Here is a 19,368-nt window from a genome sequence, read left to right on the forward strand (position 1 = left end):
AGGCACAAATGAAGGCTTTTCTTTTTCCTTACTTTTGGCCTAGTGTTCTGGCCTGCAGGTTAGGTATCTCGAAAAGCAGCCTGTAGGAGGGATGTCTTTGGTCATCGGCCTCACGGGCCTCCAGTGGTCCATGCACAGGAAGTTCCTCATGGGTTCCGTCCTGTGGAATCTCTTAAACATACTGCTGGGCATTCCCAGGACTGCCGAGGGGTGGCTGAGGTTGCGGGAACACTAAGCAGACATTACATTCTATAACAAGTTTGTTTGAAATGACAGAATAAAGGCAGATGGAGGCTCTATCTTTACTGATGCTCAGTGCTGATGGTAGCTCAACATTGATCTTACTCACTGAATGTTTCCCTGCAATGCTTCCTCCTGCCGCTTGGGGGATATGCTTGTCATTTGCACCCAGTAAGACTGAGGAGCAAAAGTATATGCTTGGCCTTGGGTATCCTTGCGTTCTGCATCTGCAGATTCACTCAACCTCTGACAGCAAATATTTGGAAAAAAACAATAACAACATGACAATAAAAACAAAAACAAAAATACAGCATAGAAACTATTTACATAGCATTCATATTGTATTAAGTATGATAAGTAATCCAGAGCTGATTTAAAGTATATGGGAGGGTGTGCATAGGCTATACGCAAACACTACACCATTTTATAAAAGGGGCTCAAGCATTCGCAGATTTTGGTATTCATGAGAGATGGGGAATGGAGGAGGGGTTTCCTTGAACCAATCCCCTGAGGATGCTGAGGGACAACTGTACATCAGTTGAGCTCCTGCTGTATGCCAACCATTGTGTTAGACATATTTCCTCCCCTTAAAAATCTCAGCCTGGAAGAAGAGGCTTACATGCCTGAGTTATAGTTCAATAGGTAGATGTGCCAACATAGGTTTGTATAAAATACATGGGGAGGCTGGGCACAATGACTCATGCCTGTAATGCCATGACTTTGGGAGGTTGAGGCGGGCAGATCACCTGAGGTCAGGAGTTCAAGACCAGCCTGGCCAACATGGTCAAACTCCATCTGTACTAAAAATACAAAAATTAGCCAGGCGTGGCTGTGTGCACTTGCAATCCCAGCTACTCGGGAGGCTGAGGCAGGAGAATTGCTTGAGCCCGGGAGGTGGAGGTTGCGGTGAGCTGAGATTGTGCCATCGTACCCCAACCTCGGCAACAGAGCGAGACTCCATCTCAAAAATAAATAAAATAAAATAAAGTGTATGGGGAGAGAGTGAATCCCTTTCAGAAGGGAGAGCATTTGGAAAGGCTCTGCAGAGGAAATGGCATTTGGTTCAGGGAAAATGGATGGGCAAAGAAGGTGGGACAGGGTGTCATAGCAGAGCAAAGCAAGGTCATTGTGTGCATAGGTCATGGTACATGTTGCAGTGTGGTGGCAGCCTGGGGTTCCAGTGATGAAAAATGAGGCTAGAAAGATAAGATGAGAAAGAGTTAAAAAAGAATTCATTCATTTAAATTCAGGACAAAAGAAGAGGCAGATGGAAAGAGGAGGCAGAGCAAAGGTTTATACTGACAAAAAATCATGAACCATTACAAAGTGGTCACCAGAGGCTACTGCAGTGTGTGGGAAGGAGCATTGGACTGGGAGTCCTGTCCTAGCTCTGCCCACTTACTAGTGTGACCTTGAGCAAACTCTTGCTCCGTTGCTCAGTTTCCTCATTTGTAAAATGGGGTTAATCATGTTGAGCTGAGGCCTTTGGGAGGGTGAAATGAGAGAGAGGAAGTAACGGTGCTTTCTAAGTTGTAAACGTCTGTGTTCATGAAGTGCTCTTCTGTTTTAGCCACATAATGGGATGGAAAGTTAAGAGCGGGGCTGGTTTCCCATTAGGGATAGAGAATGGAAATCGTCTGGCCCAGGAGCTGCTTGATTGCTCATTAATGTTCTGTGTGGCAACTGAAAATGGGAAAGCCTCTGAAAAACAAAGAAGATGTGATAATTCAGGCCCCGTGGTTTTAGTTCCTCATCTTAGCCTTTCTTAAAGAATGATGAGTTAAACTCCAGAGCCTGTCATTCAAATCCAACAAAACCATTCTGCACTCAATTAATTTAATATGAAAGATATAGTGGGCCATTAATCTACGGGGGAGCAGCAGTTTTTGATAAAACACCCAAATTAAATTCTCCAAGTTAGAAAAAAAGGAAATTATCCCATTTAGTATCACTTGAATACCGTTAGTTATTCAGTTCAACAGAGAATTCAGTCAGTTATTCAGCAGAGCTCTGGCTTCTGAGACTCTGAATACATCAGGCAGAGAAATTCATTTCATAGTTTTTCAACTGTGAACTTGTAGGAGTGTGGAGTTAGATAGCATCTAGTTGCCCAGAGATTTAGAGATGAGCCAGCCTGACTTGAGAAATGATATTATTTGTAAAAACTGGATATTTATCATTGCTGCAGTTACTAGGTTAGATTTTGGAGGATTTTGGATAGGATACTAGGTTAGATTAAGCAGGATTTTGGAGTCATCAGAGGGACTTGTGTTCACCTCTGCCTCCTTGACCTGTGTCATTCTGGTTGTGGCCTTTAACCAACAATCTGCACACTGGTTGTCTCACTTCTTGCCAGGTTGTTGACAGAGCGGAGTGGGAAATTTGGGCTCAGGCCCAGCTTGGGGTCCAGTGATGTGGGTTCCATTCCCTTTCCTCTTAGAGTGTGCACCAGAGTCGGGGTCAGTGATACTAAACTGCTGTAGGCTTGAGACAGGTAGAGCTGGAAGGGGCTTGTAGGGGTAGAGTCTGGACTGGAGTGGAGTGGGCACAGCAGAATTTTGGGCTGGGAGGATAGCTGAAGGAGAAGACAGACGAAAGGCTTTCTCTATCCCTTCATGGGAATGGGACATCGTGCAGTTTCTCCTTGGACATAACTGGCTTGAAGTGCTCCTTAAACTCTAGGTGGCACATATTTTTGGTATTATAACTTGGAATAATGCTAGCCTGAGCTCCCATGTGGCCGATTCATGTCCTGCTTAGGGTCCTCTTTCCTCTTGAATTGCTCAGGAATCTCTGGGGGCTTTATGGTTCCCCAAGCTGAGTCATTACAACATTCATAGGGGTGTGAAGTGCTCTGGTCTTAAGGAACTCCTGCAGTGGCTCCTGGAGGCCACAGGGGGTCACTGTTGGCAGCCATCAGGCATTGCTCGCAGGGTTCAGGACCACAGGAGTGGTTGGCTGCCGACCTCAGAAGCCTCAGGTAAGGGTTGAGAGCCCTTTCTCTAGGCCCAAGTTTAGCTGTGGTCGAACTTTGCTTACCTCATCTTGAGTGCCAAGCCCATTCTTCCACCAAGGGACCATGGCTCCAGCAGGCCGAGTCACAAAAGGCCTGTGTGATTCCCTTCAGCATCTCGGCTGCCTGTTTTCCCTCCCCAGGGGTCTGAGGCTTTTCCTACTCATACTTGTTTTTTCCATTCTCTGACAGGAGCCTGTGACTCCACACATCGCCTCCGCTCTCACATCATTTCCCCACCTCCACCTAGGGACGGACTCTTTCTAAAGGCGCCATTTCAGCCTCTGTATCTCACAGCAAACACGACAATAACAGATAATGTTTAATAAACCTAGCCCATGCCAGGGCTTTTCAAGCCTGCCATGTACGTCTCAGAGCAACTCAGTCAGGCCCCCACTTTATAGGCAAGGAAAGAAGGTGTAGATAAGGTAATTCAGGTTGCCCAAGATCACACGGAGCAGAATTTAAATACATCCACATTCACATACAATTCAAATCTTTACTGATGCCTTTCCCCGTATTATAGGATTATTCATTAATTTTCAGGGACATGTTCTATTCACACAAGGGATTACTACAAATTAATGTTGCTTTGAAGCATGGAGTTTCTCTGCAGGATGTAAATGGATCATCTGAATTCTGTAGGACACTGAGCTTTTTCGGTCTGGGCAGGGGAGTAGGGTGGGCCTGAGATCTCTGAGCTGACCCGGTTGGTCTGAGTTGGTGAACACGGCTGCACAGAGGCAGGCTTGTAGCTTGGTGGGAGTGTGGTGGAGCTACAGTGCAGAATGATGTGGGGGTGTGTGTGTGTGTGTGTGTGTTTGTGTGTGCTGGGGAAGGAGCCCACTGAGCTGAGAAAGTAAGGAAAGTAGGCAGGGCACTTCACAGGGTCTTACCTGGCAGGCCAAGGTGTTTGTATTTTATTCTGTGTGCAGTGGGAGCCCCTGAAGGCTTTTGAGGAAGAAAGTGGTAAGATTAGAGCTGGGCTTTAGGAGAATGGGTTTAGTCTTTGTGCGACAAATGGCTCAGGGCCCCACCTGTCTGAATTCCAAAAACCCGGCTCCCTAGTCTGCATATAATTTCCTTCTGCAACCTGCATGCCTGTCTGTCACTGAATGTCACTGTCTCTCAGGGGCTGTAATCTTCCAAAAGTCATGGTCCTTGTAGGGCACGAGCTTCTAATTTTCAGTTTGCAGTCAAATGTCTGCAAAGCCCATCCCGGGGCCCCCTGACCTTGTTGGAGCCTTTCGTCACAATACAAGGCAGGTATCATGGTGTTCTTAGGGTCTGGAACTTACAGACCTCCCTTTTGAGTTTCAGAAACCACAACATATGGATGTCTTCTCAGGGCCACTTGGCAGACACAAGACCCTTCCTTGAAGAACACAAAAAGATGGAAGGCTAGTGGGAGGGGTGTCTTGGAGTCTTGTAACATAAGGAGTGACAAACCACTGAAACCTCAGTTTTCTCTCTGGAATGGCCTCTTCCCTTGTCTTTCTCTGGAAAACTCTTACTGATCTTCCCACACCCAGTCAAATTATTTCCTGCGATGACTGCTGGCTCCCTAGTAGCATGCGAGGCTGCTGCTGCCCCTAAACTTTGACAGTACTTCATTGGTCTCTTTTTTAAATGCTGCTCACTACTTTCCTCATTATGCTAGAGATATTTGTTGGTCTTATTTTCCCAGCTTGCCTCTGAGTGCCTTGAAAGAAGGATTTCCTTCACTATTATCTCTGTATCCAACTCAGGGCCTAGTGCAGCGCTAAATACTTAATTGAGTTCCATCAGTCATACAAAAATATGTATCACCTGCCGACCGTGTTACTAGAATACAGCAATGAATAGACCAAAGCAGACTCTCCACCTGCCCTCGTGGAGTTCACAGCCTAGTGGATGTTCTGCATGGGACACCCATGGGGCCACTTCCATAAATACCTTCTGAGGGACAGACTTCATGCTGCCTTCCTCAGATCTGGGAGATGTTCTGTTCCCAGAAAGCGTTCTTTGACAACTTGTGAAGTAGAAATGCTTTCTTTCAGGAACAGGGCAACTGACCTTTATCCTGTGAATACTAACAGCGCAGTTCTTGGTAGGTGCCTGCTATGCATGTGTTGAGTGGCATTGGAGTAGAAACAGACTAAGATTTTACTCTGAGAAGAGAAGGTGACCCACTGGGGCTGGTACAATTAGAAGAACAAAGCCAGCAAGAGGTTTTTGCAAAATAGTTGGATTTTAGAGGCAGATAGGGGCCTGCCAAGATGCAATGAGACTACAAAATAATTGGTTTTAATTCCAGAATTTGCCTGTAATGGGTTTTGTTCCCTTTCCCGCATTTTCCTGGTCCCCGACCTCCCTTTTGAGATTTAGAAGCACAGATATCTTTTCAAGGCCACTTGGCTGAGACAGGACCCTTCCTTGAGGAGCACAAAAAGATGGAAGAGGTCGTGCATGGTGGTTCACTCTTTAACACCAGTACTTTGGGGAGGCCGAGGTGGGAACAAGAGTTCAAGACTAGGCTGGGTAATATAGTGAAGCCCTGTGTCTACAAAAAATTTAAAAAATTAGATGGGCATAGTGGCGCACACCTGTAGTCTCAGCTACTCAGGAGGCTGAGGTGGGAGGATTGCTTGAGCCTAGGAGGTCGAGGTTGCAGTGAGCTGTGATCGCACCACTGCACTCCAGCCTGGGTGACAGAATGAGACCTTATCTCAAGCAAATGAATATATATACTTATATTAATATATGTATATGTGAATACAGAGGGCTAGAGAGCTGGGTATCTTGGAGTCTTGTAAGTTGTTGGAGTTATCAAAAGATCTTCTTCCCCCTCCCCGCCCATACACTCACCTACCAGCTGTCAAGGTCACGGGAAACCAAGAAAGGGCTCCAGAACTGGGACACTAGTGTTTCCAACAACTCATCTTGCAGTAGGAGGAAGGATGGTTCCTGGCCTGGTCCACTTACCCAGTTGGGCAAATTGCTGTCCTTCCTTGGGCCTCAGTTTCCACATGAATAACATGAGGAGGTTGGGCCAGATGGTCTTTCAATGCTTCTTTGTTTTTTAGTAGGAAAGAGCTCTGGTGTCAGATACACAGGGTTTTAAATCGAAGGTAGCTGCTTGAGTGATGGGGCCATGGGGTGGAAAGAACTGTGTGGGTTTTAGAGCCGGGAACACCTGGGTTTCTGTCCAGGTTCTGCTCCTTATTAGCTGATTTACTTTCGGCAAGTTACTTAACCTCTCAGAGGCTGGTTTCCTCACCCATAAAGCAGAAATAGTGATGTGCCCTCCCTGGGTGGTTGGGGGAAGTCCCTTAGATAATGCAGGGAAGGCACCAAACCCAGGGCTTGGCACTGTCAATGAGTGTGACGGTGGTGCTGTCTGGAGATGCTGGCCACCTTGACAGGTGAGCTGAGTGGGCAGAGGATTTGAGGAGCTGCTCTGAGCAGGACACTCCCAGGAAGAAATACATAGGGAGATGGAAATTTCCACTCCAAGATGGCTTGGCCATTCTAGAATGGCGTCACAGGAACAACTAGACAACCCTAAACTGTCAGGGTATCTTTACCTCTGTAGGGACAGGCTTGCCCTAGGGCTGCTGCTAGGGGTGGGCGGGGCCTGCCTGTGATTCTGGGTTCTGAGCTTCCTTGCAGCCAGGTGAATCCTGAGGTTCTTGGACTATTAGGTTGGTGCAAAAGTCACCGCGATTTTTTGCCACTACATTGCAATTACTTTTGCACCAACCGAATACATCCTGTCCCAGCTGGCCTAGTGCACTGCCTGGGCTGCGGATCTGGGCTAACGCGCTGTCTTCCTGTTTCCAGTGCGCCGGTCAAAGGCGGCTGATGAGGAGAGGAGCCGCCGAGCCCAGCGCGCCCGAGACGAGTACCGACGCCACTCGCTCCGTGCTATCCAGAAGGGCACGGTCGCCGGCCTCAGCTCCATGTTCCGGGAGCTCGGCCAGAGCCATGAGCAGGAGGCAAGACTCTACCACCACCTCCCCGGGCCGGGTCCGCCGCAGCCCCTCGCCCTGCCGGTCAGGTGGGTCGAGGCTCCGCTTTGGCGTGGTTGGGGCAAGGGCCTTGGATTAGGGCATGGGACACCGGGGTCCCAGTCCCGGTTCTGTCCCAGATTTGCTGTGTAGTTTGGGGCTAGCATTTCCCCTCTGGACCTCAGCCCTCGTCTGGGGTAGGAGAGGGAGGAGAGGTGTGGGAGTTGGAGATTTGTAATAACTTTGGAGTTCTGAGAGCTTTGACTTTTTTTTTGAGACGGACTCTCGCTCTGTCGCCCAGGCTGCAGTGCAATGTTGCAATCTCGGCTCACTGCAACCTCTGCCTCCCAGGTTCACACCATTCTCCTGGCTCAGCCTACCGAGTAGCTGGGACTACAGGTGCCCGCCACCACGCCCAGCTAATTTTTTTGTATTTTTTAGTGGAGACGGAGTTTCACCGTGTTAACCGGGATGGTCTCGATCTCCTGACCTCGTGATCTGGCCGCCTCGGCCTCCCAAAGTACTGGGATTACAGGCCTGAGCCATCGCATCCCCTACGAGCTTTGACCTTTTTAAGGTCAAGGATTCCTTTGAGAATCTGAAGAAAGCTGTGTACCTTCTTCCCCCTCAAATTTGCGGATATAAAGACCTAGAATGTTTGCATACAATTTGAGACTCTAAGGGCTCCAGGCTAAGAACTTGTAATGAGCCCTCAGATGGGTGAAGCATGGCCCGGCAGCCTGGACACAGGGCTTGATGACTCTGAGTCCCAGGCAAGCCGGTTTTTCTCTAATTGGAATAGTAGGTTTGCAGTTTAGCATGGTTGGATGCAGGCAGGTTCTCACACACATTTGTGTCCCCTGAGGGTTTGCAAGGGCACTTAGATGACTGTCCGAAATTGCCAGGACCAAAGGTTAAGAGGTTGCAGGGAGCCTCTCTTCCCTCTACCCGCCCCCACCTTAGGCCAGCCCCAAGGTTTGGCCTCTCTCCTCTTGGGTGCTCCGGTCCCCAGATCATTGCTGAACAACCACTGTCCCCAGGAGGGCCAGAGGCTGGGTGGTGAGCACCTGCCGGCTCCCTTAACCTCAGTAATCTGCAGAAGAGTCCAGTCACCCCCAGATAATGAAGGGGTGTCTGAGTTTTGCTTTATTTGGGGTTTGGGGTTACTCATAACTTTATTTCCCCTCTGCCTACAGTATAGGGACAGTTGATGATGTCTTCATTTCTTCCCTCCCACCTTCTCACCCTTTCCTTTCTTGTCAAGTATAAGATTCCCAAACCAGAAGGTTTAAAAAGGTGTACTGAGAAATGGCTGACTCCCTCTTTCCCTCCGTCTACTCTGTTCTCCCGTCTTCCAGAGGTCACTACTGTTCTTAGTTTTTTATGTATCCACTCACTTTATTTTTGCAGTTACCATCATGAAAGGCCTTATTGCTCCTTTTTTTTTTTGTAGAAAAATTGGGATTTTATGCATGGAGTTCTATACTTTGATTGCTTTCCCTCATTTAACTAGTTTTTAGAAGGCTTTTCATATCAATTCTTACATTATCTATTTAGGTTTTTTTTTTGTTTTTTTTTGTTTTTTTTTTTACAGGTGCATAGTATTCTACTGCACAGTGTGTTGTAAATTATCTTTTTATTGTGTTGTCTTTTCCTTATTGATATCTAATAACTTCTTACATATTAGGGAAGAGGATTCTTTTGTCTGTGATAAACATATTTTCTCAGTTTGGCACTTATTTTTTGATTTTCCTGATGAAATTTTTTGTCATGCAGGAATTCTTGATTGTTACAAGGTCAAATTTTCTTGTATATTTTCTTTTTTTTTGAGACAGAGTCTCACTCTGTCTCCCAGACTGGAGTGCAATGGCGCCATCTTGGGTCACTGCAACCTCTGCCTCCCAGGTTCAAGCGATTCTCCTGCCTCAGCCTCCTGAGTAGCTGGGATTACAGGCACGCGCCACCATGCCCGGCTAATTTTTGTATTTTTAGTAGAGACAGGGTTTCACCATATTGGTCAGGCTGGTCTCAAACTCCTGACCTCAGGTGACCCACCTGCCTTGGTCTCCCAAAGCGCTGGGATTACAGGTGTGAGCCACTGCTTCTGGCCTCTTTTATATTTTCTAAATTTGAGGGCATAGTTAGAAAAGCCTTCTCCCCATCTATGCTTTTTAAAACAAACCTAGAAATTTTCCTTCAGGCCCATTTGATGGAGCCACATGGACCATGGTGCAGCCTGGCTCTGGGCTGGCTGTGTGCAGCCAATAGGGGAGCAGTGGCCTCACTCCCGAGTGAGCCTCAAAGGGGACAAGCAGCTGTGCACACGGGGCAGCAGGCCCAGGCAGTGAGAAGGTCCTCCTACCAGCCTCTCTCCTGTGGCCGCCCCATTGGATGGGTCCCTATGGCCTCACTGCTCTCACCTGTCTGGTGCCTGCCAGCACACCTCGTCTGTCTGTGCTGAGGGCAGATGCGTGCCGCTGATGGGAGGACAGGTTCAGGTTCAGGAGTGAGGCTTTGGGCCAAGTGGCCTCCTAGAATACACATCTAGTATTTATATGCTTTTTTTGTTTTGAGTTTTGAGTATTTATTATCCTTATTTTAATACAATTTATTTAATTGTATATTTATTAGATTTAAATTTTTTTTAAACAAAATTTGAGACCGAGTCTTGCTCTGTCACCCAGGCTGGAGTGCAGTGGCGGTCCGATTGCAGCTCACTGCAATCTCTGCCTCCCAGGTTCAAGTGATTCTCCTGCGTCAGCCTCCCAAGTAGCTGGGATTGCAGGTGCGCACCATCACACCTGGCTAATTTTTTGTATTTTTAGTAGAGACAGGGTTTGACCATGTTGACCAGGCTGGTCTCGAACTCCTGACCTCAGGTGATCTGCCCACCTCAGCCTTCCAAAGTGCTGGGATTACAGGCATGAATCACTGTGCCTGGCCTATTACATTTAAATTTGAATGATGGCTATGTTTAACTGGCTTAGAAAATTCCTGAAAATTTAACAGTCAGCTCTTGTGGACCAATACACAAGCTGCTCACATATCTTTTTACCCAGGCCCTACTCTTTACTGCTGGTATGACTTTGGCTAGTAATTTCACTGCTAGAATCTATGCTAAGGAAATTATCTGCAAATTGGAGAAAGTGCAAAGATGATTATCATAGCATTATTAGTAATGGCAAAAAGTCAGAAGCAATGTAATTGTTTAAAGTGAATTTTGGTTAAGTCAATTCATTGGAATGTTTTGTGGAACTAAAAGTGACTTCTTTGAAGGCTTTATAACGGAAAAACGCCATAGATTAGCTGAAAAAGAAAAAAGAAGAAGTGCAAACTATCTAATTTATATAGAATGATCAAAATTTTAAGGTATATAAATGTAGCATTTATGTTCTGGGGGAGTCAGATTCCCTGCTTAGAAACGAATTCAAATCGACTGCTTAGAAACAGAGGGACAAGAGTGTGTGAATTTATTTTTTGCTGTTATGTATAACTTCCTATTGCCTTCTAAGGAAAGCGAGTCCTAGAAACTGGAGGAGTTTTTCCCCACCAAGCACAGCTGTTTTTTGGGGGATGCAAATGTGGAGGAAGAGGCTGGGTGAAGCAGGCTGCCCTGCACTGCTTAATGAAGAAGAAAGACATTTGAATTTACTGAGAAGGAAGAGTGTGAGGACTGGGAACATAGGCCGCCTGGCTGTAGGGCTGTAGAGGGTAAAGGAAAGTCCAGAGTGGCAGTGAGTGGGAAGACAGGGTGTGGAGGCCAACTCTACCGATGACGGCTGTAAGCTGCGATGTAACCTCACCCTCTGTCCTTCTGACATCTTTTCTCAAATCTACAGTGTCTGCTACTGTGTGTGTGCATGCGTGTGCATGTGTGAGTGTATTCAGTTTAGGGCGAGTAAAGAAATGCCCTGTGGATTTATTCTGGGCTTGTAAGGAGGTACGCTGAGCACAGTGTCAAAGTGTGGGTACAGGGCAAATACGGAGACCACATGAGAGGACAGCTGACATTGATTTTATAAAAAACAAGGATAACCGTGAATTCTAAATGCCAGTACTATTAGGTGGATAACAACAACAAAATAAGAATTTACCAGGCCCCTGTCACTCAGCTGGAAATGGCGAAGAGGCTGTGGTTGTTCAAGGTGGGCTGTTGTCTTGTTCCTCAGATGCTGTATTATTATTATTATTATTTTGAGACATAGTCTCACTCTGTTGCCTAGGCTGGAGTGCAGTGGCACGATCTCAGCTCACTGCCTCCTGGGTTCAAGCGGTTCCCCTGCTTCAGCCTCTTGTGTAGCTGCGATTACAGGTGTCTCCTACCACGCCCGGCTAATTTTTGTGTTTTTAGTAGAGATGGGGTTTCACCACCACTCCTGCGCTTTTGTAAGGCAGCACCAGGACAGTGAACAGAGAGAGAAACTGGAGAACCTCAATTTGCTCTGGAAATGGCTGAGATTCCCTGCCCAGCAAATAAAAAGTATGACACAGGAAACAGAGGCGGAAGGAAACAAAACAGCACATTGGTAACTACGGATGGAATGGGTAAGGGACTGAGGGCATGGAGGGCAGGAGGAGGAGGGGCACGGGAAGAGTTTAGACGAGGGAGTAGACCAGGCCAGACTGGTCTCGACCTCTCAAAGTGCTGGGGTTACGGGTGTGAGCCACTGCGCCTGGCCCAGATGCTGTACTTTTGTGCCATGATTTCATGCACCGTGGTGTTACTGCATTGTACTTCACCACATAGTTGTGGGTGCCTGTCACGGGTCGTGTGCTGCCAGCTCTTACTGTGCTTTCAGTGTAGCCTGAGTGCAGTGGGGTCTCACTTCGCCCAGTCTGTGTACGCATCTGGGAATCGCAGTTCAGACACGAAAACAATGACGATCTTAGCTCACCTGTGAGAAAACTTTAAAACGTATCTACTCCCTCGTCTGAACTCTTCCCGTGCCCCTCCTCCTGCCCTCCATGCCTCCAGTCCCTCATCCTTTCCATCCGTAGTAACCAATGTGCAGTTTTGTTTCCTTCTGCCTCCGTTTCCTCTGTCATATACTTTTTATTTTCTGGGCAGGGAATCTCAGCCATTTCCAGAGCAAATTAAGGTTCTCCGGTTTCTCTCTCTGTTCACTGTCCTGGTTCTGCCTTACAAAAGCACAAGAGTTGTGGTAAAGGCAGGCATCCCCTCAGAGGGCAGGGAGGGAGAGGTAAGGAGGGGATAAGACCCAGAATTCTTTCTGAGGGAGAGAAGGGGATGGGACACACTCAGTTACTTTCCATCAGGAGCCTCCTTCATCCATGCTGGTATTTATGCCCTGGCCATGCTCGAGGGAAAATGTGCCTTTTCTTTCCCTCAGACACCCCCTCCTGGCTTCTTTTCATTCCCAACTGTGTGGCTGTTTTTTGAAGCAATCGGTAACAGTTTTCTTTTAAATAAACAATAACAGGTGGTACATTATAATCTGCAAAATGCCTTCAAGTACTTGGGCTGTTTTAATCCTCTTTGTAGGCATGGATGTGGGCACCGTGCTTATTCATTCTCTCATGGCTCTCTCCTGCCCCTTCTTCCACCCCCCTTCCTCCTCCTCCTTTTACCTTCCTCTCCCCTTCCTCTTTCCTTCCTTCCCCTCTTCTTTCCTCTCCCTCTGCCCTTTCTCCCTCCTTAATCTTCTGCCCTCCCCGCTTTCTCTCTCTTCAGCAGGACCTGGGAGCGCCCGCTGCGCCCAGTCTCCAGAGATGTCATCGTCCGCTGGTTTAAGGAGGAGCAGCTGCCTCGCCGAGCTGGCTTCGAGAGGAACACCAAGTTCATCGCCCCCTGGTTCCATGGTAGGACCATTTTTCTGGGCCCTGTGCCAGATGATTTCTACGTCCTTGCCTCTCTCTGGGGCTGGGGAGGGGTGCCGAAGGACTGTTATAATCAGGGGACAGAGGACTTTATGCAGTCTCCATTCTGCCCCCGATATCTCCCAGCGGGAGTCCAGGAGGCTGCAGGCCCCAGGGATGCTGAACGGGCACTCCCAACTCTTCTGGGAAGGGATGACCATGGCTCTTGCCCACTGCCGTCACCTCGCAGCCTCCGTAGCCATCAAGGGCTCCTCAGAGGCATCTTCTTTGTGGTCATAAGACAGTGAGCCCTGAGAGTTGCACGAGTTTCTGGTAGGCAGGACCCCCATCCCCGGATCCTGGCCACAGCCTGTCACACTATAGGCTCCGGATACGTGCTTGTTGATTAGATGACAGATGGCTGAATGAAGAGGTCAGCATCACCTAAACATAGACTATTAGGGCAGGGTGGCTCCCTGAAAGCCCCTCCTTGCCCACCTTGTTTCCAAAACTCTGGCCTTTTTTCTGTTCCTCAAACAAGCCATCCTGTTTCCCGTCTCAGACGCTTTGTGCTTGCCGTGGCTCTACTCACGTTTTCTGTTCTTCGGCAGCTCTTTGCATGGCTGACACATTCTCATTTTCCATCTCAAACATCCCCTCCTCAGAAAGGCCTTTCCTGAACTCCTTACCTACCTCAGCCTTCCCCAGTGTCCCTCAGCTCACCCTGCTCATTTCCTGGAGAGAGTGTGCCCAGTTGGTGTTTATCAGATTTTCTTATTGTCTATCCTCCCACCTGAATGTGAGCCTGTGAGGTTAAGGACCTTGTTTGTTTTCCCCATCCCTGGCTTAGTAAGTATCCACGGGAAGAACGGATGAAGGTGGGAAGAAAATGTCTGGGTTGGGATTAGATCCCAGGCTTTCCAGTTCCAAAGAACAGCCCTTGCTTCTCTGCATTGAAAATCTAGAGCCACACATGTGAGGGTCAGGCTAGCCTTCCCAGCTGGTCTTAGGCTTGGTGAGGTCAGGGACCTTATGTCTTAGGCATCTCTGTATTCAGCCCTCACCCCTGCCTCTCACCCAGGGACCAAGTACAGAAATACCTCCAAGACGAGCTCGCCACCTTCCCCTGTTGCCACTGCTGTTGAGCTCTCCAACCCAGTGAATAGCATCCATGTCACGTAGGTCAGATTGGATATGCCTCGGTCACAAATGCTTCTGAAGTCTCAGTGACCCCCACCAGCCAAGGTTTATTTCTTACCCATGTTACGTGCCCTTTGGGAGTTGGTTACAGACTTTAGTCTGGGCCTCAGCCTGAAGGAGCTGCCTCTATTGAAAATGCTGATGGTCGGTCGGGTGCGGTGGCTCATGCCTGTAATCCTAGCACTTTGGGAGGCTGAGGCGGGAGGATCACTTGAGGTAGGAGTTCGAAACCAGCCTGGGTAACGTGGTGAAACCTTGTCTCTACTAAAATATAAAAAAAATTAGCTGGGCGTGGTGGCAGACCCCTGTAATCCCAGGTACTCAGGAGGCTGAGGCAGGAGAATTGCTTGAATCTGGGAGGCAGAGGTTGCAGTGAGCCGAGATTGCAACGTTGCACTCCAGCCTGGGCAATAAGAGTGAGACTCCGTCTCAAAAAAAAAAAAGGAAAAAAGAAAACGGTGATGATCTCACGACAGAGGGAAATGAGGGACTTGGAGAACCACACATTGGCTCCTAAAGCTTTTGCAGGGCACTGACGTGAGGTTGTCGCTCACATTCTGTTAGCCAGAGCCAAAGTGGCGTCCACGTTACAGTGGATAGTTTTGAAGGATAATCTAGTCTGTTGTGACCACCGTCCACTTTCAGACCTCTTTCTTCTCCCAGGTCACCACACATCTGGAAGAAGGTTGGACTGGCTCTTTAGGGCTCAGAGAGAAGACAGCACTCATGGCTGACTGAGCCATGTGTCCCTGGAGCTGGTGCTGGGGATTCTCTGCCTCTCCCTTCTGTCCCAGTTATGTGTCCCTGTACCCCCGGTAGAGCTTCCATTTAAGTCACCACTGTGCTTTTTATTCAGACGTTACTATGGTCACGGAAGAGCAGCACTGGCATCTTAGGGAGCTGCGGAGTGTCACTCAGGAGTGGCACGTGGGTGAGGGTGGGCAGCTGTGCCGGGTGCTCCAACTGCCTTTGGTAGCCAGTGGAGAAGGTACGACCGAGGTGCTCAAATTTATTTTTAGCTTTGTTTTCTTCTTTGACTTTTTTTTTTTTAAGATAACTTTTATGTTGTCACAGAACCAACAGAACCAAGATTTAAGTCTCATAATTTATGTAGCTAATTTCATGTTCTTCTGACAGTTCTACCATAAAGTGTGCAGAAAAGTTGCTGTTACACAGGCTGGAGCTATTTGGTGACAGAATTTTCATTGATCTGTGACAGAAGGAAAGAAAAAGGCTCACATATGGAGGGTGGCCAAGTAACTTTGCTTAGAAAGGATTGTGTCATATTCTAAGATTATATCCTTTCCTCAGTTTTAGTGTTAAAATGTCCTATCTTTTATGAATTGATGGTGATAGTAAGTCATGGTTAATTTTATATATTGCCTTTGCTTGAAAAAGCAAAAAGTTAGCAACCCAGGACCTCCCCCACCCCTTCTTTTTTTTTTTTTTTCCAACTTTACTCACTTGTAAAATCCTGAAGTCTGGAACAGTGAGTGTGTTCCAACTTCTCTTTCAATATAGGAATTCCCTGATGGAGGGCTTAGGAGTTCCCCTGTACCAATTCCTACAGGGGCAGGTGGCCTGCATCAGTCTAATTGTTAAGGAGTTTTTGCTGCAGGTTGGCAGGGGACCTGGGCTTGGTTGGGCATCTCAGCTGGGGCATCTCTGTACCATGGAACTCTTACGCTCTTCCTGGGACCAGTGGGCCAGCTCAGGCGTGCTCTTCTCATGGTGACAGGACAGACATCAGAGAGCAATTGGAAGCATGCCAGGTTCTTGAGCCCTAGTCTTAGAGCCAGCACCTTGTCGCTTTGCCTTAATACCTCACAGAACTGAGGAATGGGAAAATATATTCTGTCTTTTTCTTATAGGAACTGCAGAGTCCTATGTCAAAGGATGTGGCAACAGGGAGGGAAGAAGAATTTGAGCCAATAATGTAATCTGTCAGAATCCCAGTACAAGTCTTCTCTTTCCTGGATAGAAGAGTCTTAGTTAATTTAGTTAGATTTCAGATGCAGGTTAAACATGACTACTCATGAAAGGGATGGTTTCCTTCCCTTTCCTCAAACACATGTGGATTTGTGCCAGTGTTATCCAAACAGCAAGTAGACAGAGAATCTGAAGATATGGGGTCCATTCTAGAACTTAGCAGCTCTGTGACCTTGGATGTGTCCTTTAAATTCCCCATCTGTGAAACTGACGTTGTAACATCTACTTCACAGGAGACTTAGGAAGACTGAGCCAACAGGGGTGCTTTGTCCACCATAAAAAGCCACGCCAGTGTGTTTCCTGATGTTTCCTGGGGTCTGGGGTCAACCACCAGAGGCTCTACCTCCTTTGGGAAATCAGGTTTGGGGAAATGGGCTCAGAGGGCAGAGTGAGAGGGCACCGGGAACAGGCTTTTCTCTGGGACCACAGGGTTCTAGGTAAAGTCTCCTGGGTTACAAAGAGTGATAGTAACTCCTTGTTTCTCCTTTGTTCATTGTTATGTTCCAGGAATTGTGAGAGAGATTTGTAGTTATAACTACTTGCGAGAAGTGCCAGTACATACAAGCTTGGCTTTGGGGGAAAAAAATCTATTTTCGAAATTCGACATGTATCTAAAATTATTAAGAATGTTCTCTGTCAGAACATTGGCTCAGTCAGAACCCATTTCTCTTCCTGAGCTTTACTTCTACAAAAACAGTCACAATGTGGTCTATGATTTATTGTCTGGGCGACAACCTATTGGCTGCCTTGCTGCTTGCCCTTAGGGAGGCTTGGCACAGAATGGGACTACCCGGCGGGTGATGTCGTTGGCATTGGTAAATTATCTCCACGTGACCCTGCTCAGGTGCTGGGAGTAGATCTCACATGTGGCCTCACCTGGGCTTGGCTGGGCCTTTGGCTGTCCTCTGTGGGGTGTTAGTGGCATGCTTCTTCATGAGCAAGCACAAAGGGGGGACCCCACCTGGGAGGAGGCACTCCCTAGCCATGTAGACAGTTCAGGGATCCCAGCAGTGAGGGGCAGCTTTCCTGTGAGATGCGAGAGTTCCAAAGTAGAATGAACACTTCTTCCCACCTGCTTCCACTGCGACCTCAGAATCTATTCAGAGAAGAATGCTGAAGGTCACAGAGCTGCTGGGGTCTAGAATGGTCCCCACATCTTCAGACTCGTCCGGATTGCTGTTCGGATGACAGCACACAAACAAAACATTGCTGTGTTGGAGGGAAAGGAAGGAAATATAAATCACAGAAGTCATTTTAATGATTACTTCGGGAATGTTTATCTTGGAAAGGAGAAGCTGTGGGGAGGAATGGGTAGAGGAACAGAACCACCCGCTCAGTCTCTGGAGCTCTGTGTTGAGAAAGGGGGATTACTGAGAAGGTCAGAACTGGGCTCTAGGTGTGTGAGGCTGTTTTTGTGTTGCTGTAAACAAATACCCGAGGCTGGATAATGTATAAAGAAAGGTGGTTTAATGGACTCACAGTTCTGCAGGCTGCACAGGAAGTAGCACCAGCATCTGCTTGGCTTCTGGGGAGGCCTCAGGGAGCTTTTACTCATGGCAGAAGGCGAAGCTGGAGCAGGCACGTCACGTGGCGAGAGTGGGAGGAAGGTGGGTAGTGGCAGGGGCCACACACTTTTAAACAACCGCATCTCATGAGAACTCATGAGAACTCACTCATGTGGTCAGGACTGCACCAGGCCATGAGGAATCTGCCCCCATGACCCAAACATCTCTCACCAGGCCCCACCTCCAACACTGGGGATCACGTTTCAACATGAGATTTGGGGGGGACAGATATCCAAACCATATCACTGGGGATGGATGGGGATTCTGAAGAAACACATTTCACTTTAGTAGAAGAAAGAACATTTTTGATGGCTGCAGCTTGCTATTGGGCAGTCTTGATGGGGACTGCCCCCAGAATGGGGAGTGGAGGGCCTTTATACCCTCTGCTCCTGGCCTCTGCCGTGCAGTGTGGTTCTAAGGGCAAACACTGCTGACATTGCTCCATGACTGCTGGCCCTGCCCCTGCCAAGCCACTGAAGTTTGCTCAGGTTGTCATGAACGTTGGAAAGGTTGGCCAGGGCCTGGGGCTGGCCACAGGGTGGGTGCCTGGGAGTCTGTGGACTGAGGACTGAGGATATTCTCCACCCTGTGACTGTCGGACTTTACCTTGCTCATTTCTCTGTTGATGTGTTCATGGTGTAGAAACGGAGGTGTAAGCAATGGTGATCCCCTCCCGGATAACCCTCCCAGGAGCCCTGTGGATGAGGGGCAAACCCACTGGCTGTCCTGCAGGGAGGCAGCCCCCAGAGAGGTGGAAAGGACTGTGTCCTGGGAGGCAGTAGCTGAGTGGGAATGGAGTTGGGGGCTTGGCCCCTCTGACTGCATGCACTGGGAGGGAGGTCACCTCTCTGAGCTGCACGGAGCACGAAGGGGTTGGACAGGCTGGCTGCTGCTGACCTTTGCCATCCTCGGGCATGATGCTGCCACGCAGTCCTGCATCCCATGGCACTGCCAATTACTGCATGAGCTGGTCGTGGTTAGCCCTTCACAGGTGACCCCACTGAGGACCAGAGAGCTTGAGAAACTATCTCACATTTGTCCAGCAGTCAGCAGGGAAGCTGGGATGAGAAACAGGGTTTCTGGCTCTTAGTTTTACCTATTCCATTCTGGCTGTGTCTTTGCATATACTGCCATCCAGGGATGGAAACTGGGACAGAAAAGTGCCCTCTGTGCATTTACAATCCCTTACTATATATTCGGTGAACTTCTTTTAGGCTCGGCCTGGGTTCTTTATTTTAAATCTCACCTCTCCTCATTCCTGACCTTGGCAATCAGAGCTGGTACTGGTTTCCTGACCCAGCTTGAGGGAAAATCTGGGAATGCCCTGTTTGGTCTTTGGGATTACTCCCAGGAACTTGAATTTCTGGAGCTAAGAGGGAGAGAGTGTGCCAGTCCAAACCCCTGTTCTTGGCTTCTAGGATTAGTGGGAAGACAGGAAATGCTGGTGAAGATTTGGAATCTGTTGAGAGGTGGGAGTTAAGATAGAGTTTTCGGGATCTTGGCAGTGTGGACTCAGGCACTAAAATTCACGTTTAGCAGGGAATTGCTGAAGACA

At 48.1% G+C, this 19,368-nt stretch overlaps 1 protein-coding gene across 1 annotated transcript in view; it reads left to right on the forward strand.

Moving 5' to 3' along the window:
• The window catches only part of SH2D4B (SH2 domain containing 4B), a 110,770-nt gene that overhangs the window by 60,089 nt on the left and 31,313 nt on the right, over nt 1–19,368 (forward strand). Inside the window, exons 5-6 of the mRNA XM_021943334.2 lie at nt 7,076–7,292; nt 12,938–13,062. Of these exons, the coding sequence (XP_021799026.2) occupies nt 7,076–7,292; nt 12,938–13,062 (342 nt within the window). The remainder of the gene's footprint in view (nt 1–7,075; nt 7,293–12,937; nt 13,063–19,368) is intronic.

This window comes from Papio anubis, chromosome 11 (assembly GCF_008728515.1).
Source record: "Papio anubis isolate 15944 chromosome 11, Panubis1.0, whole genome shotgun sequence".
Taxonomy (NCBI): Eukaryota; Metazoa; Chordata; class Mammalia; order Primates; family Cercopithecidae; genus Papio; species Papio anubis.